Raw genomic sequence first — 24,232 nt, 5'->3', positions numbered from 1 at the left:
AAACCTTGGTGAAATTGATCTGTCCATGGTAGCTCCTTGTTTGGTGAAGGAAGTCGAGGATTGTGCAAGGACAACAGCATAAACCAAGCTTGTAGCCCACACTGAAACTAGCCTTAAAACAGCCTTTGCTTCTTCAACCTCTCTGATGCTGCAAACCTTTCTAGAGATGTTCTGGTATGGAAAATAAAACTGAGAAGATTGTTTTCACAACCCAAAGAAAAAGATAGTGGCATGATAAAAGGGGGATACTACATTAATAAGCAAGATTTATAGTTGCTTCATTAAACTGAACAAGAACAGGGAATGGCCTATCAGAACAACACAAAACATTGTTTAGCAGGGTCCTGACATCCATATTTTAAAGTGCTGCTTCATTCGATTACAGTAGAAACATATATCAAACTTATTTCAGATTTTATAAAAGAAGAAACAAACAGCAAGCAGCATGAATAATTTTCCTTGAGGAAAGCTTTTGTAAGACAGTAAGTATGAGTGTTCTTTATTAAAGCTCTCTGTATCCTTTTTAACGGTCCTAATTTGCTCTTCCATATGTGAAATAAAATTAAAAAAAAAAAAAACATTTCACTTACTTGACTAGCTTGGAGCTTTCTGATGGCAGAGTCCCATGAGCTTCTTCTTCCATAGCTATTGCTGAAAATGATGTTCTCCAATTCCTAGTTCAAGTGAGCTGGAATTATAAGCAGCCCAACCTTTGGATAGCTCCACCAATATCTTATTCTACATGATATCAACAATTTTCAAAACTAAGAAACTATCATGCAGATGGGAATTTAGTTTGCAGCAAACGGTACATAAGGAAGCAGCTTTGATGGATGCAAGATCTTTTCTCTTTCACTTAATAAAGTACACTAAACAAGTAGTGAAGTTGTTGTGAGGATACAAAATACAGGAGTTTGTCATCATAGAAATGACTTAGGATGTAGTTATTGATGTTAATAAAGGACTTGATAAATTACAAGTAGATAAATGCAATAATGAAGATTTATCTTTGTCCCTTGTTATAAATATAAGATTTTGTAAAATACAAGTAGAGAGCCAATTGGATGGCACTGAGTGCAGCAAGTAGCCAATAAAAGTAATCAAGATGTGCCCGATTTAGATTATCTGCAAACCAGCTATCTTGACCATTCCCACCAGTTGCATTCTCAATGGCTGAGATGAGAAAGCTACTCAAGAAGCTTCCAACCCCAAAGATGCTAAGGTAGAGTGAAAGTCCAACACTCCTTAATTCGTTTGGGACCTGATCATAAAAAAATTCTTGAAGACCGACCATGGTGAACACGTCAGACAATCCAAACAGAACATAAGAAGGAACCAGCCACCACACACTCATAGGAACCATGGCATCTGGCCTGTCTACCAAACCGTGTTTTTGAGCAGTCTTAAGCCTCTGCATCTCAACTAAGGCAGCAATTACAATAGATATAGCAGATAAAAGCATCCCGATTCCAATTCTCTGAAGCATTGTAATTCCAGCCGGTTTCCTAGTAAAGCCTCTTGTCAAAGGAACAAAGATGCGGTCATATATAGGAATGAAGAGAATACTTGCAAGGCTAGCAAATGATAGCAGCGAAGCAGATGATATTTTAAACTCTGCTGTTATTGATCTGTTCATAGTAGCTCCTTGCTTGACAAAGAAAGTCGAGGATTGTGCAAAGACAACAGCATAAACCAAGCTTGCAAACCATATAGGAACAAGCCTCAGAACAGCCTTTGCTTCTTCAACCTCTCTGATGCTACATGTCTGTCCATGTTCCTTCAAACCATCTGGAGAAAGCAAGGCTTTGTTGAGGAACCTACCACATAAGAATAAAAAATTGCCATGTTACAGATATTTTGGTATGGAAAACAAAACTAGAAACTAAGAAGATTATTTTCATAATTTCAGCCAAGTTCAAGTTGAAACATTCACAATATTGTGGAAGAAGAAAAGAAAACAGCAAGAGCTTCCTGGTAATAACAGGTCATAGTAGAATAGCTCAGCCTGGAATGATAAAGGGAAACAGTTCATGTCTGTACATGTATAAACAAGAATCCGTACATGTTTCAATGGAACAAAGAAAGTACAGTGAATACTTAATACAAACAACATATTATTTTACAAGATCCAAACATCCACATAACAATGTGCCAAGGAAGATTGCCTTGGTTAAATGATGCTAGACATAAATCAAACCTATTTCAGATGCTACATAAAACAATTAGAGATCATTATGAATCATTTTCCACTAATATCAATTTGTTACCCTCATGTAAGCTTTAATAAGGCATCATATATTATTGTTCTTTTGACATTCGTTAAAGTAATGAAGAGAAACTTTTATACTTACTTGAATTGCTTGGAACTTTCAGTTGGCAGATTTCCGTGCACTTCTTCTTCTGCAGCTATTGCCGAAGATGCTTTATTCCAATTCCTAGCTGCTAAAATGAACACCTCACCAATTCTCACAAACGGATTTTTCTTGTCACCTTTGACACTAAAACGATAAGCCGTTGTCCCACACAAGAAAACAACCAGTGCAACAACCATTATAACACAGGGAATCCCAAATCCAAGAACCCAACTAAGATTGTCTTGGATGTAGTTTAAAACCCAACGTGTTATAAACATGGCAGTACACAAACAAAAAAACCACCAATTAAAGAATGAACTCTTGGCTTTGCACTCCTCTGGGTCTTGAGTATCAAATTGATCTGCACCAAAAGCTTGAACACATGGAATTTGTCCACCTTGTCCGAGTGCTACCAGAAAGAGTGCGAAGAAGAATAGTATCACTTGAAACTGAGAGGAGCATAATGCAAAGTTATCAGTATTTTGGCAGCCAGAAGGATTGACAGAAGGAAGAGTGGCTGTGAAAGTCAACAAGCTTAGCCCCTGTAAATTATTCCAAAAAGAAAAAAAAAAAACTTCAGATAGTATTCCCACAATTAATAAAAATAATAAAATAAATAAATGAAACCTGACCACTTATTCAAATCTCCAGCCTTTACTGAATTTTTATTTGTCAAAAGCTGGAACTCTGCTATAGCAACGGATTTGCTCCAGTACATGTAGATAAAGTTTTATATTTGCTTAAGCTTGTCTTAAGCTTGAATTGATTCTCAAAATTCCTGTTTAAGCAATACTAACAAGCAACCTCACTAGTTTGCCATTGGGTTAGCTCATTTATTATGACTAAAGAGTTTAAGAGAACTTGAGGCAACACCTCTGAACTCAAGCATAAAATTCACATTTTCCTTTGCTAAGATGGATAAAATGTATTTTATAATACAAAAGAACAAGTTACACAACCTACCCTGCTCAAAACATTCCAATGGAACAAGCAGTGTGTATGGTTAAATGTATATGAATGTTAACTGTAGGTGGGTATTTCTGTTTAGCAATTTCTTCAGGGTTCTCAGAGAATCCAAATTCGGAATAGAGGAGCTCTATTTACTTGCTTCTTATATGCACATACCCTTTCAGCTTTTCCTTCATCATTCTAAACCTTTTCATCCTATCAAATTTCTGGTTGAAATTTGAAAAAAAATGGAAAGGAATTTTGAATAAATTACCAATACGTAAAGCAGAGAAGCGACAATAATGGTGCGGTACCGGCCGAGGAAAGAATCAGCAACGAATCCCCCCAAGAGTGGCAAAAGCATTGCCGTTCCAGACCAAGCGTTGACTTGCTCTGCTGCAGCGGCGGTGGACTGGCCCAGAGGTCCCGTTAAGTAACTGATGAGGTTGGACTCGATTCCGAAATACGCAAACCTCTCAGCAACTTCGACGCCTGCACAAATTTTGGAAGGTATATACACATATTTGATTCATTTACAATTTCGTGAGTGATTAGAATAGGTTGATTGAGTGGAAAACGCACCAATGATAAAAGACGCGGACCTCCAGCCGCCGGACTTGGCCCTGGAGACAGGGCGGCCAGTGCAACCAACGCAGCCGTCTACGATGTCTTGCTCTAAGAGTGGAGTTTCGGCGCCGGAGAGAACGGAGATTGACATAAGCTTTGGCGGTAAAAACAAGCGTCCGCACTTCCAACTCCCCGTTACAAAGAGACATAGAGCAGTTTGTTAGTTGTCATTGGAGTGGCTCAATAGAATAATCGTCCATCCCAGTTACAAGCCATAACTAACTTTAGCATTGCATTACTGCTGCTCTATACCAAGCTTTTCAATTATTTTAGTAATAATATTATTATTATATATTAAAGTAAGGTATTGTAGCTAGTTGGGTATTTTGAGAGGTCGATAGTCTTTTGGAGGGAGGGAACGGGTAGAAGGGAAAAACAGAGAATCGGAGAAGAAGAGTGAGGTGGGGATGCGGCAGTGGGAAGGGCTGGGCGACCACCGAAGGCAGAATCAGTGGTGGCAGCAGATCAAAGGAAGGAAAGAAACTGAGGCGAGCGAGTGGGGGATGAGACAGAGAGTGTGATTAGATCAAGCCACAAAGATATTTTGGCGCAAGTAGAAGGAAAATGGCGGACAGAAGAACAAGACAAAGAAAATAACATAAAGAAAAAAAAGGATAAGGAAAGATTTAATAATAATTCGGTGATTACGTCCATTTTGTCATCCTCTCAATGTATACTAATATTATAATTTAAATTTAAATATTTGATTTATTAATAAATACATAATTTTTTTATTTTAAAAAATAAAATTTAAATCTTTTTTTCATAATTTCAAAAAAAAAAACAATATTATAAATCATATGTTTAATATAATAGGATGAGTGGTAGGTTCATGAAAATTAAGTTTTTTTTCTATTTAATTATAAACATTCTTTATTTAATTATTCTATTTTTTTTCTTATTTATTTTTTATTTTGTCTTTTTTTTTTACTTTTTTAAATAATGATTGTAAATTGATTTTTTTTTTAAAAATTAGTCATACATTTGATTAAATAATTTATATATTTTGAGATTTAAATGAATTACATTTATGTTTTCGAAAAAAACTCACGGTGAAAACCTAAATTATAATATATTAAACCTAAATATTTTTAAAGTGAAATTGATGATTTGATATTTATAAGAGAAATTGTAATTAGTTATTCAAACTACTTTTCCATCTACCAATTTACACATATAACTTATTCCATCAATTGACACATCATTCTTATTTTGTTAAATAATTTATTGTAATTAAAAAAATCTGAAAATAATAAAAATTAGAAAGCCAAAAAGAAAAATGCAAAAAAAAAAAAAACCAAAACAAGATTAAAAGCATTCAAAAAATTAAAAAAAAATAATATTAGACAAGTTTCATGGAGTGTGAGCAATTAAACCACAAAACCTTGGCTTTATTAGGTTATGAATGCAGTGATAATAAGCAGTGATAAATTATTGCAAAACAATGTAATATAATGTGATTGTATTGATTTTGAATTGCAATCACATTACATCCTTTGGTTGTAACTGTAATATGATTGTATTGCAATCTTACATTACAGTGATCTATTACAAAACAAATATTATAATTTAATTTAATTAAGCACATTATAAAGAAAGTACTCTCACTTCTATCGTTCCAAACGCCATCGTAATGTGCTTGTCCTGTTATAGATGTAGCATTTTGCAAAATACAAGTAAGCAGCCAATTGTACGGCACTGAGTCCTGCAAGTAGCCAATAAAAGTAATCCAGATGTGCCCTGTTGAGATTATCTGCAAACCAGCTATCTCGGCCATTCCCACCAGTTGCTTTCTCAATGGTGGAGACAAGCAGGCTGCTCAAGAAGCTTCCAACACCAAAGATACCCAGGTAAAGTGAAAGGCCCACACTCCTTAGTTCATCTGGAACTTGATCATAGAAAAACTCTTGAAGACCAACCATGGTGAACACATCAGACACACCAAGTAGGGCATACTGAGGAACCAACCACCAAACACTCATTGGAACCATTGCCTTTGGCTTATCTACTAGCCCATATTCTCGAGCAGTTTTTAATCTCTGCATCTCAACTAGCGCTGAAATTACCATTGATATAGCAGATAAGAGAATCCCGGTTCCAATTCTCTGAAGCATTGTAATTCCAGCAGGGTTCCTAGTCAAAGCTCTTGCTAGAGGAACAAATATGCGGTCATAGATGGGAACTGAGAGGACGATGCCGAGGCTGCTGAAGCATTGGAGAGAAGCAGCTGGTATACTGAAGTTTGGTGTAATTGTTCGGTCCATAGTCTCCCCTTGCTTGGTAAAGAAAGTTGGGGACTGAGCAAATACAATAGCATATACCAAGCTTGCAGCCCATATGGGAACAAGCCTCAGCACTGCCTTTGCTTCTTCAACATCACCAATGCTACAAACATTCCCATAGTCCTTCGAACCATCCGTTGCAATCAAGGCTTTATTGAGGAATCTGCCACAGCAGAAGAGGATCCGCATTGCAATGTTTCAGAAATTCTTCAACCATAAATAAACCGAAAACGTTTTTTGAGGTCATCATAGGATGATATATTGCTTTCTTAAATACAGCAAGTAGGTGGGGAAATTATGCAAAAGAAATGTCTTACTTGAATTGCTTGGAACTTTGGTGAAGCAGGGTTCCACTAGCTTCTTCCTCTTCATCACCCATTGCTGATGAAGTAGCTTGCCAATTCTTAGCTGCCAGAACAAAAACCCGGCCAATTCTCATGAATGGGCTTTTCTCATCCCTTTTGTCACTATATCGGTAAGTCTTAGTTCCAAGCAAGAATATGACTAGTGCAACCAACATAGAAATGCAGGGGATTCCAAATCCAAGAACCCAATTAAGGTTGTCCTGGATATAGAATAAAGCAGGGATCATTATTAAGAAACCAGCAGATAAACCAAAAAACCACCAGTTGAAGAAGGAGCTTCTGGCCTTGGACTCCTCGGGGTCTTGTTTATCAAACTGATCTGCACCAAAAGCCTGAACGCACGGCTTGTGCCCACCCTGCCCAACTGCAACTAGGTAAAGTGCGAAAAAGAATAAGACTACTTGATTTTGAGTAGAACATAATGTGTTGGAATTGATGTTTAGACATCCTGAAGTGCTGAGAGAAGGAAGCATGGCAGATAGGGTCAACAATCCGAGTCCCTGTAACACTTCAACACAAAGCTAAGAGTGATCAGCTGATCATGATAATTTTCATTTAGTCAAAGTAAACATGTTTTCAGGGCATTTCTGGTGATGAAGTAATTAAAAAAATAAAATCACACTAATAAGTACTAAACTAGAGTAATCAACATCCTTCTTTGTACTGATATATTCTTTCTATTGGTCTAGATTAAGAAATGAATTTATGTTTAAACCGTTTCTTCAACATTTTTGACTTTTCAACCCCGAATTGCAATCAAATAGTAGCAAGTAAGAAGAAAAAAACAGAACCCAGAGCCAAGAAATGAATTACCAAAATATAGATTGCAGAAGAAAGAAGAATTGTCCGATAACGCCCAAGAAAAGAATCAGCTACAAATGCACCTAAAAGTGGCAGCAGCGAACCGACCCCAGACCAGGCGTTCACGTTCTCGGCAGCAACAGCCATGGACAGGCCAAGTGGCCCTGTCAGATAGGTTATTAAATTGTTAGCAATTCCATAGTACGCAAACCTCTCAGCAACTTCCACAGCTATGATGAAAGATGCAGATTTCCATCCGCCGGAGTTGGACCTGAAGACGGGGCTGCCATTGTAGTCGACACAGCCAGTAACAACGCTGCTGCTGCTGTATTGTAAAAGTGGGATTCCAGCGTCGACTGGCGATTGGCCACCGGGAAGATTGGAATTCGCCATTTTTGGCTTGTTCGCACACGCCACACCACCGGCCAGCGACCAAGCCTTATATAACTTTATCATGATTGTTTTTTGTTTTTCATTCATTATGGGTCAACTAAGTTCTGTGTTGCTGATGGCTACCCCTTGGACTATTATAATTAGGATGGTATCTTCAGGGGTAGAATCGACCTTTTTTCTGGGTGAAATACTGCAAAGTCTTTAAGGAATAATTATTAATTAAAGAATATAATTATATACTGCCGCTCTATGCCAAGCTTCTTAATTTTTTTAATAATACTATTATAATCATATTTTAAAGTAAGGTAGTACAGCTTGTTGGGCGGTTGAGTGGTCGATAGGATTATTATATATTATTATTATTTTTTAATAATAATACTATTATTATATATTATTTCATTTTAAAAAAAAAATGTTTATAATTTTAATTTTTTTTTTGATAATGGTCTGATCAAATAACTTAAATAATTTTAGATTTAAACAAAGTACATCTCATGTTTGGAAAAACCCACAACGAAACCCTAAATTACAATATATTAAATCTAGGTTTTTTTCAAAGCAAAACTGTCGATTTGGTGTTTAAAGAATGGTAATCTATCAATTTATACATTTAAAGAGATTTCTGGGTTTTTTTTTTTTTTTGTATATGAGAAGTCAAGGACTAGAAATTGAAGTTGAAGTTGATGCACTTAAAAGGCTTTCATGTTGCTATCAGTTATTGCAAGTTTTCATATACTTGTGTCAGAAACTTGCAAATAGGAGTAATAAATATCAAGAGATGTACTATACCCTACTATTTTTGTCCAAATAGTTTTGCTTCAGTCGTAAATAATTGTAGCAAGGAGGCAACAATGATCCCATTTAAGTTGAGTTTCTGCTGCTGCCATAAAAGCAAGATTTGGCAATAATTGGGAATGGCCCCAGTCCAACTACAACGACTCCGACCAGTAAACAGTAGAAGTAATTAAGATGGCCCTGATTTAGATTATCAGACAACGACCCACCTTCTATTGCTTTCTCAACAATGGAGACAAGTATGCTACTCAGGAAATTTCCTACCCCAAACACACTTAGATACAGGGCCACACCTACGCTCTTCAGTTCGTTTGATATCTGATCATAGAAAAATTCCTGCAGGCCAACTCTAGTGAATACATCCGCAGCTCCAAGCAACATATATTGAGGGACTAGCCACCACATGCTCTTTGGAACTGTCGCATTTGGTTCATCAACCAGCCCATTAATTTTAGCAATTTCAAGCCTTTCTGTCTCGATGACAGCAGCAACTAACATGCAAATCGCAGATAGGAATATTCCAGTTCCAATCCTTTGCAGCATCGTGATGCCAGTAGGTTCCCCGGTGAAGGTTCTTGCTATAGGAACAAAGATGCGATCATAGATGGGGATGAAGACGAGAATTGTGATGCTGGTCAAGGCTTGAAGTGAGGCTGCTGGTATTTTAAAGCCTGGCACAAGTGTTCTGTCCATTGTCTTTCCTTGCACGGTAAAAAAGGTTGGGCATTGCGCAATCGCAATGGCGAATACCAAGCTTGATGTCCATATTGGGATCAGCCTTACCGCTGCTTTTGCTTCTTCAATGTCATCAGCACTACATAAATTTCCACAACCAGTCAAATCGTTTCTTGAGAGAGCTTTATTCAGGAATTTTCACATAAAAAGACTCAAACATCTTGGAGAATGGAGACAATCAGTTTCGGAAACTTCCTCCTCAATAGCTACAACTGGAGTAGTAGCACACCAGTTCCTAATTGCTGCAACAAACGCGTGACCAATCCTTACAAATGGTTTCTTCTCATGTCTTTTGATTTTATAGCGATATGTTGGGATTCCAAGTAAGAAAAGAAGCAAGGATAGTATCATGCAAATACAAGGGACTCCAAATCCAAGACCCCAACTCAAATTATCCTCGCTTGGAGAATTTGCAAAAGAGATGATGAAGGCGGCAATTCATCTTACAGATCAGGAAGGTTTGATTTAGGATATCATATTGTACAAGACAAACTAATGCATATTTTATTTATTTTCTTTTTTGAGGCTAATGGTAATAAAGTTCGAAGTAAACAACCGTAGAACAGAAGCCTGCATATGTAATAAGGTTTTCTCTTGATAGAATAAGCACTTGAGAAAAATTATTCCTTGAGAGGTTTGCGAAGTGCTATGTAGAAAAACATTTTGGGTGTTATGTCGTCTTTTAAAAAGGAGCAAGTGTCAAACTAGAGTATTTTGGAGAATGTCCTGTTCAATAAAAATTGCACAAATGGTGTTGATGGCCTTGCCCTATTTTGGTATCCATTTTCAAGGTTGCATAGTAATCTCTACTGAGATTCGACATCATGCTCAAATATGAAACTAATCAAGAAATTAAAAATATAACGTAGTAGAAAAATAAAATAATATTTAATCAGAAAAACAGTCAAATCTTACATAATCAATATTTATGTTTTTCATGCAACTTTTAAATTAATTATGAACATTCATAAGTTTAAGAGTTACATACTTTACTTTAGATATTATAATTAAAAGCCAATTAAATCAAAATCTTTACTTTTTGACTTTTAAGATTTGTCAAATCTTCAATTACCCAAGTGTTTGGCTTCTAACAGAAATCCATACAGTGACTGAATAAGATTTTATCAAAGGTAGGCTTTTTATTTGTGCTAGCAAGTTTTGTTTCTTAAACAAAAAGATCAAAAATCCTTGTCGAATCTTATTTTTTCAGACAAAGAAAATTATTTTTCTTTTCTTGTTTTATGAAATGGTTGAGAAGAAGCAAGAGGCTTACAGTTTTAATTTGCTAATATAATATATTTAGATAACTAAACTAAGTTGTAACCTTAAATACAATAATTGTATTTTAATTTAATTAAGTCTCTATGAACTTAATTAATTTCTCACTTTATTTTGGTCTATTCTAATTAAGTCCAACTTAATTAATTATTCTTATTTAATCCCAATCATCTCACTTAATGTGTGTGACCCATTAGCCTTTTAACATATTGGCAACAAATATAAATTCTAATCAAATATCAATTTGATTATTGATTTAAATTTATAGATCATGAGTGGTATCTAGCAATACATCATGACCACCAAAATGTTATAGAGTTAATTAAAAAATTTGACAAAGCCCTTCAATGGCAAACCTCTCAGTGCAATATGTTCCTTTCATCAAATATCCCAAATATGTCATTAAGCATGGCTTGGTATTTACTTATGACATTCCATATTAGTTTTCATAATTCATGACTAACCGTATGAATTTAGAAAACTAGTTTTTCTCAAATTCATCATACTTTGGCCAAAGACTTTATACAAGTTGATCAAAAATTGAGAACAAGTAAGATACATCCCTCCATATCACTTAGAGTGATTAATCCTCTCTAGATTACTCATTCACCTTCGCATGTTTCATGGCATACCCAAAAATACCCTATTTAGACATTTGGTAGCTTCCAAACTTGTAAAGAAAAAATCAAAGTATGTCATTTCCCATACAAGATGACCTGGTATCACAAGTCTAAGGACTAATTGCACAACTATAACATAAGAACATATTCCATAAACACTTGAGTGAAATACCAAATGGATAACAGGTTATGTTCAGTGAACTTGTTTTTTAACGAACATCTATATATTAGGGATGGAAATGGGTACCCGCGGATGCCCTACTCGATTATATAGGTTTAGGGTACCCTTTAATCCAGTTTGAGATGGGTTCGGGTACCACCCCTTGGGTACCCATTACCCGAACTTGATTACTATTTATAAATATTTTATTATTATTTTAATAACTAAATTAAAAATTTACAATTTTTACCAACTTTACAAGTAATTCTTTTTATTGAAAACTAACAAATATATGAAAAGTATGATTATTGTTAATTATGTTTAAATAATATGAATATTGTACCATATTATAAAAGAATATAATTACTACTATATATATACTATTAATATAAATATATTTACTTTCTATTTTATGTTAACATTACAAAAATTATGACTTATAAAATTATTAATTATAATGTATATACCATTGTTTATATAATCTTATAATATATATACTTAAAGAAAGCGTTTAAGATTAGAATAGTTTTGGAATCTAAGTGTTTTTTTTTAATTTCATGAAATTAAGAACAAATCCATATAATTAATTAAATTAATTCATGAAACTATTATTATTAATTAACTTGTAATGTCTTTTAATATATATAGTTTATATATTGTGTTAATTTATAAGAAATATAACTACTATTATATATATACTCAAATATTATATATATATATACTTTAAATATAAACATATTTACTTTCTACTTTATGTTAACATTATAAAATTATAACTTATAAAATTATTAATTATAATATATATAACTTTGTTTATATAAACTTATATAAACCAAAAGAGAAGTTGTGAAATTAGAATAGTTCTAATCTAGTTTTTATTTTATTTTATGTAATTAATAAAATATTTAATGCTAACAATATGAATGATCTATTAGTGATAGGAAACAATACAAAAGTTTTACATCAATTCCTTCAGCATTTGGCCAACATATTTTATTTAAAGGATCTTGGATATCTTAATTACTTTCTTGGGATTGAAGTGATATCCACCTCCAATGATCTATTTATGTCACAACAACAAGTATATTTGAGATATCCTAGCCAAGTTTGACATGGAGAATGCAAAAACTGTCACCACACCAACAGCCACCTACATAAAATTGCAAATCAAAGATGGATCAAGTCCTACTAATACAACAGATTATAGAAAACTCATTGGATCACTTCAATATTTGTCTTTTACATTACCAGACATTGCTTACTCCATCAACAAGTTGTCACGATACAAGCATTGTCTCACTCAAGTCCATTTTATATATTTTTCTTGTATTTGGTATAAATATGTGTGCATACCACATCACTAGGCAAGTCAATTCTTTGCAAGTTTATTTTTTGTCATTCCTTGCTTTTATCATTCCTCATTTTTATATTCTAAAAGGGAGGAAGGTGATAAGGATGAGTGGGAGATTGAGGAAGTTGATGATGAAGATTATTTGTTGGAAAATAGTGAGGATGAGGTGATATTTGAGGAAGATGGATATTTTTTATGAGGAAAGTTTGGTTATTTATGGATGTCAGTAATTGGATCTAAGGAATTACTTGAAAGGATGGGGAAAGAGATTAGAATTTATAGAAATAGTGAGCTTCGCTGCGTGTTGAATGAAAGTTGAGAATCTTAATGGTGTCATTTGCTCAGTGTGGTTCTTCATTGTCTTCATATAAGCAAGTGATATATATCTACCTCAAATTGTCTCTATATTTTTATTTTCTATTGATAGCATAAACTTTACTAGGGATATCTTGTGAAGCTTGAAATAGTATATGGTATTTGTTAGTTTCTTTGTGTACGATAAATGTGAAATTTTATTTATAATTCAATAATACAATTGTCATCTAATATAAACGTTAGAGATCTACCATGAGAAAATTATAGATCAAGATTTACGTACTTCAAAAATAATTCAAGTACTTTGCTTTCAAAAAGGGATTAAATTATAGATTAAAGATATAGATACCTTAAAAGTGATTCAATTGTCTTGCCTCCAAAAGGATTCACGCTTCTTATTTTTTTTAAGGTTTTAAGTTTTTTAAAAAATGTTTCTAATTAATTCCAATGGCCAACTAAGAATCAACCTTTGCTTTTATAGATGCACTAATGGACTTGGATCCATTAAACCCAATCATAGTCCAATGAGACTTATATATAAATCCAAAAGAAGAATATATGAGAGATCCCTATGGACTCAAATCCATGTCATCTCATGACTTATATTTTATTTGAAATTTTATTTAATCTAATATTATCATTTAGTTTCTTAAATTAATTAAGAAATTTTATTTATCCATTAATTGCAATAATGTCCATCAATATTGCAACTGACTTCTGCAAAGAAAAAAATTAGCAATGAGGTCTCTTCCATTACAATATTTACAAATCAATCATTTTACCATACCATATTCCTCATGGGTTTTATGGATAAATAATTTTCATTGTCACATTCAACCCATGTAATATCAATTCATGATTTTCATTTGTGTTAGACTTTGAAAAATATTTTTCTTCAAAAACACTAATATAATATATATAATATTAGTATAAATAACACAATTCTAAAACAACTTTTAGAAACATACCTACCGAATTTCATGAGTTCAACGATTATATGAAAATTGCTTGAATATCTTTCTCAATACAGAATGATGAATCTTTTATGGAGCATTCAATATAATTTATTTAGCATGTACATAACCCAACATACCAGGGGTACTTGAGCATTTGGCTTATTAGTTTGTGTATAATCTCCTCGCCTAAAGAGCAAGATTCAAATCCCCATTTTCTCAATTTAAAAAAAAAATCCCCAATATACCAAAATAGAACCTTTAAATACAACATTACCTAAATAAATTATATTGACCTCCCAAATCTAAGGATAATTAATAAATTGTAATAGAATTCCTTTTAATTATTGAATGACAGACTTACATGGAGCTCTTTAATTAGATCCTGTTCAATGTACGTATTTCATACACTACATCCACTTATTTGCTTTAAGATCACTACCCAATAATGGAGTTAAATCATTATCTAATAAATAAATAATAAAATTAATCTTTAAGGTCATATCTTTTGAACTTGATGAAAGGACAATGGTGGAATATGCTTCCTTTTTTTCATTTTAATTGTTCAGATTCCTATATGGAAAACTTGTAATTGTCCAATGAAGCATATTTGTAGTGCTTGTCTAGGTTCATTAGATTGAATTCCTTTGCCTTGCTATGTTGAAGAACTATTCTTGTGGGTGTTTACCTGAATGCAGTTGCTATAATTGCTGGTTTTATGTCTGGCCTTTTTTGGCCAACGAAAATGCTTGTTTGGTAACATTAAAGTTAATATAGAAATTTTAAAATCCTCTAAGTTATAGCCTGGAGTTTGTTTGGGTATGAAAAAATGAATAATGAATACATTGAATAAAAGGTGTAATGAATGAAAAATAGAGGTTATGAGAATAAGAGGATGTTGATTCTTGATTCATTTGCCCTTTTGTTGTTCTTTTAAGTGGAATGATTGGTTGTCACTATGGGCATGTGCAAAAGAGGAGTTTCCGTCGACTATAATTCTGGTAATGTGCACTAAGATCATTGTAACCTGCCTCATTTCGATTCAACATCATGGAATTCCAGGAAGACCTGGTGGCCTTTAAAGGCCATTGTCTATATCGATCATGGATAAGTAGATTGCTCTTAATTCCTGTTGATGCACTTATTTTTTATGTTGTTAAGTTAGGTTGAAACAATTAGGAGATGATTGTTTATTTTATATTAGAATTTGATTTGACAAGTTTTATTAACGGTGACCCATTACCCATACAGATCATTAGTAATACAGCCAGCCCAAGGTCAAATCTGTTAACAACTCTCTCTTGATGACTTTATATGGAAAACTTGATCATTTCTTTTAATCTGCAACACTCACTTGTTAATGTGCCCACGTGATATGAGAGTCCTATTGAAATTTTCTTTTATATAAGGTTATAAATTCCAACTCAAGTAAGGGCCTAAACAACTTGAGTCACAATTCCTGATATTCTAGATATTTTAATCTATGATGTGATGGCTTTATTGTCGGCATTACTAGGGTTTAGTGTTCCATATCAATCAGCTTTGAAGGACTAACTTGCTTAACAGTTGGTCTACTGCCCAATCATGCTGCATAACATCATAGTGTAGTGGGACATTGCCATGGAATGGAATTCCCTCTTTACCCAGAAGCTACAGGATGTGGCCTCGGATTTGCACTGATCAACTTCCAACAGCAAAAACCTTGGCACCCAAGGTTTGTTTTGGGGCGTGCTGAATCTGATCTCTGGTTCTGTTTCAATCCTGTCTGAATATATTTCTTCTCTTTTAACCCCACGGTGGAATCGTGGAAGTCTGTCTTTAAGTGTCTAACGATGTGTGTAAGAGACAGATTCGCCCCAAGGGCTGTCAGGTATGGATGAGCAGGTGACACAGCCTTCTGCCCTTTGACTCATGGTTTACAGGGTGTTAAGATTGAAAGAGAAAGAGAAACAGGACGAGATGATTGAAAACAACAGATTTGAAGTGAAATTCACTTTTGAAATTACATGTTTGTATTTATTTAATAATACCAAAGTCACTCATATCATGTTCTTCACTCCACTATTACCCGTTTGCACAAACAAACATGAATGGTAAACAAAAAGTTTTAAAGAGTTAATTACTGTAAAAAAGGAGGAAGGAAAGTAAACAAAGGGTAAAGGTGTTGATATACAAACTACAAATCACTTGTGCTTTACAAATTGGTGAGTGAAAGATCAAGTGTTTTATCAGGATGACTAGGCCATTCCCCAATAATTGAAGTTGTGTGGTCAATTGATCCATGTTTGGTGAGCCTGATTTATTAATAAAGCTATGGTTAACATAATCATCAGTTTTAAAAGTTTAATGATTCATTCATGACATTGAATATTTCAATAGTTTATTTTGTAATTGCTCTCAATCTAAATAAAACTCTCTCTTTGGGTGAAAGAGTAATCAATAAGCACATAAGAAAATTTGATTAAGAAATATATTCAAGATTATGCAACTCAACTACAACCCTATCTTGAAATAAGGGGACAACATAATATAAATATCAAATTGGTCACTATATTCATATATCAATGTTGACATGACCAGTTCTAATTTTGCATGTGAAAAATAAAATGAAGCCATGCCATCAATTTTCATTAATACGTTATGAAGACTTTTTGGTGAAACATGCTGTGTCATTATCATAAGCAATGAGACCCTTTTTTTTTTCTTATTTTTTTATAAAAAAATTTATGCATTTTTTTGTGACACCGGGCGTTGTGAAGACATTGGGCCGTTGGGTGCTAGAGTCGTCTGCTGGTGCATGCGAGTTGTTTTTGGTTCTCTGCTGGTCTGGTGCGAATGGCCCATCTGTGGGGAACCCACATGTCAGCAAAGCCCCATGGCCCCGTGTGATGGTGGTATTGCATATCGTGCCTTATATTACATATATAAGGAAGAGAGTTTTTTGTTTAATCTTAATTTGAATATATATAACAATTAAGTCAAAAGAGTTTTATATAACTCTTCTTAAGAAAGGAAGTTTTTTAACTTTTTTATGTGAGATTATTATAATTTTTAAATAAATAAATAACTTAATTTAAATTTTTTTGAAATACAAATAAAGTAAAAAGTAATTAAATCTAACATAATTTAATGGGTAAGTAACCTAAATAATATACTCTGTATGATTTTATTTTTCTTTCTTTATTATTTTAGTACCAAAGAAATTGAAATGAGTGAGAAAATGACATAGTAACAATCAAAAGTTAGAGACGAAGTAGTCCATTTTCAATTATTGCTAAAGAAAAATTATAAGTTGAGGTGGATTAGACTAGGGGTCATTTTTTTGATGGACAAGTTGATTAAGAAAGATGTACATGCCAAACTTGATAAATATCTTCCTTCTTTTTTTTTTATCAAAATGATATCCGTCATATTTTGGTTAATTAAATTACTATCGTATATAGGAATTTTATATTTTAATATTGAATAATATATGTACAAAATTTAAAATTAATTATCGATAACATATATGAAACTAAAAAGAGAATCAAGTAATTTTAGTACCCTTTTGTGTAAAAATCTAAATCATAATTATTGCAACCCATAAAAAATAGTTTTGCATGTTTTATTTCAAAAGAAAATAAATAAATAAAAATTTTAGAAATTGGCTAAGATAATATAACCTATTGTATTGTACGGAACAATATATATTACATATTGTGTTATATATTTTTAATATTTAATTAAATTCAATACAATATATTAATTGATATAATTTTTTTATTAATATCATAACGTATAATAATTGATAAGTAATAAATCACTGAAGTGATTACTACGGTGAAATTGTCAAGTGACATGAAAAAGATGATGCACACGTGACGCAATAGCTCTATCCTCCTCCTTTATCACCCACACTAACAGAGAATAGATTCTAACTTGATCTTCCCGTGGTATAAACAAAAGACTTGGAGAAATACAAGAAGGCAGCCAATGCTGCAGCGCTTAGCCCAGCAAGTAACCAGTAAAAGTAGTCAAGATGTGCTTGGTTCAGATTACTAGCAAACCAGCTTTCTCGACCATCTCCACCAGTTGCTTTGTCAATGACAGAAACCAGAAAGCTGCTTAAAAAGCTCCCTACACCAAGGACACTGAGATAAAGGGCGAGGCCAACACTCTTCAGTTCATTCGGAACTTGATCATAGAAAAACTCCTGAAGACCAACAATGGTCAACACATCAGCAAGACCAAGCAAGAGGTATTGAGGAACCAGCCACCACACACTCATTGGAATCGTCACATCTGGTGTGTCAACTAGTCCATATTCCTGTGCAGTTTTGAGCCTTTTCATCTCAACTGAAGCTGCAATTACCATTGAAAAAGCAGACAAGAACATCCCAGTACCAATTCTCTGAAGCATCGTGATGCCTGATGGTTTCTGGGTTAAAGTTCTTGTAATAGGAACAAAAACGCGATCATAAAGGGGTATGAAGATAATGATAGAGACACCGGTAAAGAATTGAAGGGAAGCAGCGGGAATTGTCAAGCCTGCAGCAAGTTTTCTGTCCATTGTAGCTCCTTGCTTTGTGAAGAAAGTCGAGGCTTGAGCAAATACTATAGCATACACCAGGCATGTAGTCCATATTGGAATTAGCTTTAACAAAGCCTTGGCTTCTTCGACATCGTTGAGACTGCAACCTTTCCAATCTTCACTCGAACCATTTTGAGCAAGCAATGCTTTGTTAAGAAACCTTCCACACATACAGATATAAAAGCTATGTTAGAAGAGCTTTTATCCAGTAATGCAGTCCAGAGCTCATTTCATAAATGTCATCCGCCGTTGAATAAATAAGTCCCTTCCCACCCCCACATCCCCTTCCTCAACCTCCATTCCTCCTCTCGGAAAAACACAAAGGAAATTCACAACAAATCTTGAACTTTCTACTGCTTTGGGGAATAGGGATGCTTAATTGTGAGGAGAGTCATTTTCTTGAAACTCAAGTATTACTGATCACAGCAAATGATAATTCAACGTTTATTATAGGAAAATGACATCCACAAATGCCAAAATTTAGACATGTTCAGATTAGAACATGCATCTCATATAACTAATGCATTTCAGATACTTATGGTGTAAAAGGATAAATTCACTTGTTTTACACAGGATGTCAGAACAATTGAAACCAAACTGACAGACGTTCAAAAAATTCATTCTCATGGAAGGCCAAAAACAATGGAAAAGCATTTCTCTTTCTGTTTGACACTCACACAAACGCATGCATGCAAGTATGCACATCCTGTGTGTGTTTCTTAGCGCAAAGTGGGACTGCTTACTTGAATTGCTCTGAACTTTGCTGAGGTAGGGGTTGAAGAACTTCCTCTTCTGTAACTGTCACTGGAAGAGCATTACATCTATTCTTAACAGCAACAATAAACACCTGACCAATCCTTCTGAAGGGATTTTCCTTGTTCACATTGACGCTATACCTGTATGTCTTTTTTCCAAGCAAGAAAACCACTAGGGCGACCAACATTAATACACAGAGAATTCCGAATCCAAGAGCCCAACTAAGGTTGTCCTGGATGTACACAATGATCACAAGTGACAGAAGTACACCTGTGGATAAGGTAAAATACCACCAATTGAAGAATGAGCTTCTAGCTCTACTCTCCTTTGGGTCATTTCCATCAAATTGATCAGCTCCAAAAGCCTGAACACAAGGCTTGTGCCCACCCTGTCCAATTGCTACTAGATACAGAGAAAAGATGAACGAGAACACTAGGAGCTGTGGAGTAGAACATGATGTGATATTATTGGTGTTTTGGCAATCCAAATTACTGAGGGAAGTTAGCATAGCTGACAGAGTCAGTAAGCCTAGCCCCTGTGACCAATTGCAAGCCAAGCACAGGTCAGCCCTGAAGAACTCAACAAGCATTTAACCTGAATCCTAATAAAGACATAGCATTTGTTGCTTGGGAAGAGTGCCTCCTCTAAATGGACAAACAATACTAAAACCAGTGTAAAGCAGATCCTAAAACATTCCTTTACATTTGTGACTTGACAGTTTTCATTAAAAATCAATTTTATTATTAGATAAATAATTGATACATCAATTATTGTTTTCACATATATTATATTTTGATAAATATTTATTTATTTATTTATAATATATATGATATGATTATGAATTGTTTAATAACATTGTAGAAAAATTATGTTAATAGTTGTTTAACTATTAAGCAGAAAGTTATAGCGTTTCCTGTTGTCAAAATTGTTTTAGATTAAATGTGATAAAATGTTTAAATCCTACCCTTGCCATGCCTCTTAAAAAACATTAAATGTTTTAACTCCAGCATTTGATAATGACCTTTAAACAAACAAATAGGTTGAACAAAATCTAATTAAAAAAGACCATATTAGCTTGTCACTGTTAATAATTAAAATGAAGTTTATACATTTATTAATGAATAAAATACATTAACACCCTCAAGGTTTCGTCATAATTACATACGTGTCTATTAGTTTTCACAATAGTCACTTTTGTCTCAAAAAAATATTTTCATTAGATGCATAAGTCTTACTGTTAGTCAACCGTCAATGTTTCCATTAATTTAATAACGTGATATTATTTTTAAGATAATTTTATTTTTTATTAATTTTAAAAATTACTACTATATAAATTATATTTTTTTAAAAAAAATTTCTTTATTTCTCTTTCCGAAAAATAAAATGCTCTCAACCAACCACCCATAACTAGTGATGCTGCCCAATCGATTTGGTGCTCACATTTGTGCTCCCCTAAGGAGGGCATCAATGGAGCATCAGATCTATTGCTTCTCAGGAAAGCCCAAGATCTAGGGTTCGCGGTTAGATCTCACATTCACGTAGGGAGATTTAGTTGGATCTGGCATTCCATGACCATATCTGATCTTGGGGTGGTTGGTCGATATAAGGGAGCGTCGCCAACTAGCCTAAGAGAAACGACAAGAGTGAAAAAAGAACATTTTAGATATTTCACAGTTAGGGAGAAATGTGTATTTTGAATAAACTCACATGTGATTATGATCAAAAGTTGAAGTGTCATAATATTTTATTCTTTATACTTGAGAGGTCAATATATCTTATTTAGTATCTATATAACTTTAATGTTACCAATAGATGATGTTGAATTTAAAAATTATACCCTAATAAGTTGGGTTATATAAATGTTAAATAAATTATATTAGATGCTTAATAAAATATTTAAAAAGATATTTAAGTGATTTTTATAAAATTATTAAACTTAAGAAATCCAATCTGTTTCAAAAGTATTTTAAAATTATATTATTTATATTAATATTATATATAAATTTTTTAAAAAGAATTTATAGTCTAGCAAGAATAAAAATCATGAATTAGTATTTCATAGATTAAATTTGAGAGTGAAAGTTATTTATCCAAAAAACCTCATGAGGAACATAGTATGGTGAAAACACTTATTAGTAAAAATGCAATGAAAGGGACTTCATTGATTATTGTTTTTTTAGCAAATGTCAGTTGTAATGTGGTGTTGGATATTATTGCAATTAGTGGGTAATTAGGGTTCTTTAATTATTGATTAGTAAATATTTTTTACAAAATGATCTAAACAACAGAAAATACTTTGAAATGTTTATTTAAATAATAAAAAATATTATACTTTTAAATAAAATAAAAAAATTAAAATTTGTTCTATATATGAAAAATTGTCTCAAAAGGGTTTTCAATTGACGTCTATCTATTACAATAAAAAATATTCTTTGAACAATTCTTAACTATAAAAATTTCATGAAAATTTATAATGATATTTTCTCAAAAAAAAAAAGGCAATTTAAAAAGTTTAAAGAATTCAAAAAAAAAATCATATAAAAAGATTAATTTTTCAAACAATGATAAAAATAGTACAAAAAAATACATGATGCCCAAAGCAAGTGGAAAATAAAATATGAGTAAAGCGAAATTAAAAAGAGAAAACGGACTAACCAGAATGTAGATTAGTGAAGAAATTATGATAGTGCGGTAGCGGCCAAGGTAAGCATCGGCGACAAATGCCCCTAAAAGTGGCACCAAAGTGGCCGTACCGGACCACGCGTTGACGTTCTCAGCTGCGGTGGCGGTGGACTGGCCGAGCGGCCCTGTCAAATACGTTATGAGGTTGGAGCTTATCCCGGAATAAGCAAACCTCTCCGCCACTTCCACCGCTGTTGTGGGTTTCAAAAGAAAAACGTTAAGCTTTGTTGTCGTATTAAAATTTGACTTTGTTGTTCTACTTTGGACGGGTTATTAATATTACCCATGATGAGAGAGGCGGATCTCCATCCCCCAGAGGTGGATCTTCGGGCCGGACAACCTTTGCAGTCAACTGAGCCAGTGACGACGGTGTCTTCTAACAGCGGGGCTTGGGTGTCGCAGGTGGTAGAAACAACGGCCATATTTCTGATTCCCCTGCTTTACTTAGAACAATCTAATCACTCCTATCTCTCCAACTTCTGGTACGAGTACAACCACTTTTGTCCCTAAACCATTCTCCTCCTAGCTTTTTACACCATCTTTTGGACCTTTGTCCTTACTTGAAGTACTTCCCTTTTCTTTGGAATTTTATTATGTTTCTAAAAGTGAACTCCATATGAACGTAGAGTTGGAAGGAAGATTTCCAAGATGAATTGAAAAATGAGGATGGGTCCCTGCTTCACATCCTTTTCTCAAACAGGGCCTTGACTTTGTTGTCAATGTGTACTGTTTTGGGTTTCTTAGAGCTTTAATAATAAGTGTGCATGATTAATTATGGTTATAATACATACAAAAATCTTTATATTATTGAATAAAATTTAAATCATCATTATATGTTCAAATGGAACCATTTAAACTTTTTCATATCAATTTTTCATTTATTACAAAATGTCAACATCAATTTAGCTTTTATTATAAAATGTGAATATGTTACGTATGAATGACATTTTATCGAAAGTGCACATTGCTTGAGTCACGTCTTTTGCTTTTCAGTTTTGAGCTGTTGGGAACACGAGGTGCGAGATTGCCTTCAGTACCGTAAGGGTATCATTTATCAACCATAAATGATAAATCTAATTAAGTTGCCAATTAAGTGGCAACTGCACCAGAAAAAAAATTAATCAAAAGAAGAAATTGGTGATAATTTTTTTGTTAATGAAAACGACTAAGAACACATACGTCGCAATTTAATTAAATAAATTTATTTATAAAAATGATAATAAATATCATTTAATTGAATATTTGTGAATATTATACTTAATTATATAAGATACGAGTATTCGATCTTATTATATAAGATATAGATATTTTATATTTGAATTTAAAACGGATAAGAGTTATTATATACCGAGAGTTATGACCACTATGTGACAGACACTTAGGACTTATTCATAGTATTGATTACGCACTAGAATAAAACTCACTCTTGCCTTTGATATGGTGCTACTGTCTGCTTCCACGATAGAAAGCATGTGGCAGCCTGTGAGGAGACCGCGGTAATTGAAGATTGACAGACAACCAGACAAGAGGCAATTAAGCTATGCCTTAACTTACCTACTTTTAACCAGCTAAAGCAAAAGCTAAATACTCCAAAACATAATTACTCTGGCTTTGTAGCAGATCCTTTGAACATGCACGAAAAATAAGGAAAGAAAAGGACTAACCAAGATTGAGATCAGGGAAGCAAGGGTGATAGTGCAGTAATGGCCCAAAAATGAATCAGCAACGAAGGCCCGTATCAGCGGCAGCAAGGTGGCTGTACCCGACCATGCATTCACGTTCTCAGCTGCTTTCATTGTGGACTCACTCAATGGCCGTGTTAAGTATTGTTATTGTTAATGCACGACAGAAGTATCATGCATACAGAGAAGAAAAGCAAAGCCAATGAAACAGAAGAACTTGATTTTCTATCATATCATTACATTTACTAAAGAAAGATACATGAATATATATATTAGATGCATGGTTAACACTTGTATAAAACTACAAAGAGTTTAACATAGGATTAAGATAAGCTTGCAATGCTTATGCGTTCAAGGACATGTAGTAGCAAGAAAGACTCTAGCTTATAAAACCAGTACAACAAAGCAAAATGGACACTTGTCCAAAACTTAGTTAGTCAGAAAAACAACACTCAAGCTTGTTTTATCTCAACACTCCTCTTAAACACTAGCTTGATGAACATTCAATTTGCTTCTCAATTCTTCAAACCTGGACAAGTGCAGAGGTTTAGTCAGAATGTTTGCA

At 33.6% G+C, this 24,232-nt stretch overlaps 3 protein-coding genes and 1 pseudogene across 4 annotated transcripts; all 4 read right to left on the bottom strand.

Annotated features, from left to right (window-relative positions):
* Positions 1 to 11: 11 nt before the first annotated feature.
* Positions 12 to 4,494, bottom strand: LOC110419035 (protein NRT1/ PTR FAMILY 5.10-like). 2 transcript variants are annotated; one of them, XR_016351402.1, is made up of 5 exons: positions 3,885 to 4,494; positions 3,577 to 3,794; positions 2,352 to 2,896; positions 591 to 1,817; positions 12 to 171 (listed from the first exon to the last, which is right to left on the bottom strand). XR_016351402.1 is itself a non-coding variant. In XM_089784034.1 (4 exons), the coding sequence occupies exons 1-4, from the start codon at positions 4,018 to 4,020 to the stop codon at positions 1,004 to 1,006; spliced, it is 1,713 nt and encodes a 570-aa protein (XP_089640160.1). In that variant the 5' UTR covers positions 4,021 to 4,494; the 3' UTR covers positions 537 to 1,003. The 2 variants fall into 2 exon arrangements, 1 of the variants encoding a protein (XP_089640160.1); XM_089784034.1 differs by lacking the exon at positions 12 to 171 and having other exon boundaries at positions 537 to 1,817.
* Positions 4,495 to 5,348: 854 nt separating this feature from the next.
* Positions 5,349 to 7,852, bottom strand: LOC110418986 (protein NRT1/ PTR FAMILY 5.10-like). Its single transcript, XM_021431832.2, has 3 exons — positions 7,390 to 7,852; positions 6,529 to 7,076; positions 5,349 to 6,374 (listed from the first exon to the last, which is right to left on the bottom strand). Exons 1-3 carry the CDS (start codon positions 7,831 to 7,833, stop codon positions 5,540 to 5,542), a joined length of 1,827 nt encoding a protein of 608 aa, XP_021287507.1. The 5' UTR covers positions 7,834 to 7,852; the 3' UTR covers positions 5,349 to 5,539.
* A 779-nt stretch (positions 7,853 to 8,631) lies between these two features.
* LOC110419591 (protein NRT1/ PTR FAMILY 5.10 pseudogene) lies at positions 8,632 to 9,876 on the bottom strand (annotated as a pseudogene).
* A 7,840-nt stretch (positions 9,877 to 17,716) lies between these two features.
* Positions 17,717 to 22,750, bottom strand: LOC110418987 (protein NRT1/ PTR FAMILY 5.10-like). The gene is made up of 4 exons (XM_021431833.2): positions 22,269 to 22,750; positions 21,959 to 22,176; positions 19,291 to 19,838; positions 17,717 to 18,707 (listed from the first exon to the last, which is right to left on the bottom strand). The coding sequence occupies exons 1-4, from the start codon at positions 22,405 to 22,407 to the stop codon at positions 17,891 to 17,893; spliced, it is 1,722 nt and encodes a 573-aa protein (XP_021287508.2). The 5' UTR covers positions 22,408 to 22,750; the 3' UTR covers positions 17,717 to 17,890.
* Positions 22,751 to 24,232: the final 1,482 nt, after the last annotated feature.

The sequence above is a fragment of the Theobroma umbraticum genome, unplaced genomic scaffold, assembly GCF_002168275.2.
Source record: "Theobroma umbraticum cultivar Fairchild unplaced genomic scaffold, ASM216827v3 scaffold_67.0, whole genome shotgun sequence".
Lineage (NCBI taxonomy): Eukaryota > Viridiplantae > Streptophyta > Magnoliopsida > Malvales > Malvaceae > Theobroma > Theobroma umbraticum.
This window is presented reverse-complemented; position numbering and strand designations above follow the sequence as displayed.

What these genes read in the sequence shown, in the direction of transcription:
- LOC110419035 (XM_089784034.1), bottom strand. Translation starts at nt 4,020, where the DNA reads ATGTCAATCTCCGTTCTCTCCGGCGCCGAAACTCCACTCTTAGAGCAA. An exon ending in GTCCGCGTCTTTTATCATTG is followed by an intron (nt 3,795 to 3,884) that starts GTGCGTTTTCCA and finishes AAATTTGTGCAG; the next exon opens with GCGTCGAAGTTGCTGAGAGG. An exon ending in GAAAGTTCCAAGCAATTCAA is followed by an intron (nt 1,818 to 2,351) that starts GTAAGTATAAAA and finishes CTTATGTGGTAG; the next exon opens with GTTCCTCAACAAAGCCTTGC.
- LOC110418986 (XM_021431832.2), bottom strand. Translation starts at nt 7,833, where the DNA reads ATGATAAAGTTATATAAGGCTTGGTCGCTGGCCGGTGGTGTGGCGTGT. An exon ending in CTTCTGCAATCTATATTTTG is followed by an intron (nt 7,077 to 7,389) that starts GTAATTCATTTC and finishes GAAGTGTTACAG; the next exon opens with GGACTCGGATTGTTGACCCT. An exon ending in CAAAGTTCCAAGCAATTCAA is followed by an intron (nt 6,375 to 6,528) that starts GTAAGACATTTC and finishes CTGCTGTGGCAG; the next exon opens with ATTCCTCAATAAAGCCTTGA.
- LOC110418987 (XM_021431833.2), bottom strand. Translation starts at nt 22,407, where the DNA reads ATGGCCGTTGTTTCTACCACCTGCGACACCCAAGCCCCGCTGTTAGAA. An exon ending in ATCCGCCTCTCTCATCATGG is followed by an intron (nt 22,177 to 22,268) that starts GTAATATTAATA and finishes AACCCACAACAG; the next exon opens with CGGTGGAAGTGGCGGAGAGG. An exon ending in CTTCACTAATCTACATTCTG is followed by an intron (nt 19,839 to 21,958) that starts GTTAGTCCGTTT and finishes AATTGGTCACAG; the next exon opens with GGGCTAGGCTTACTGACTCT.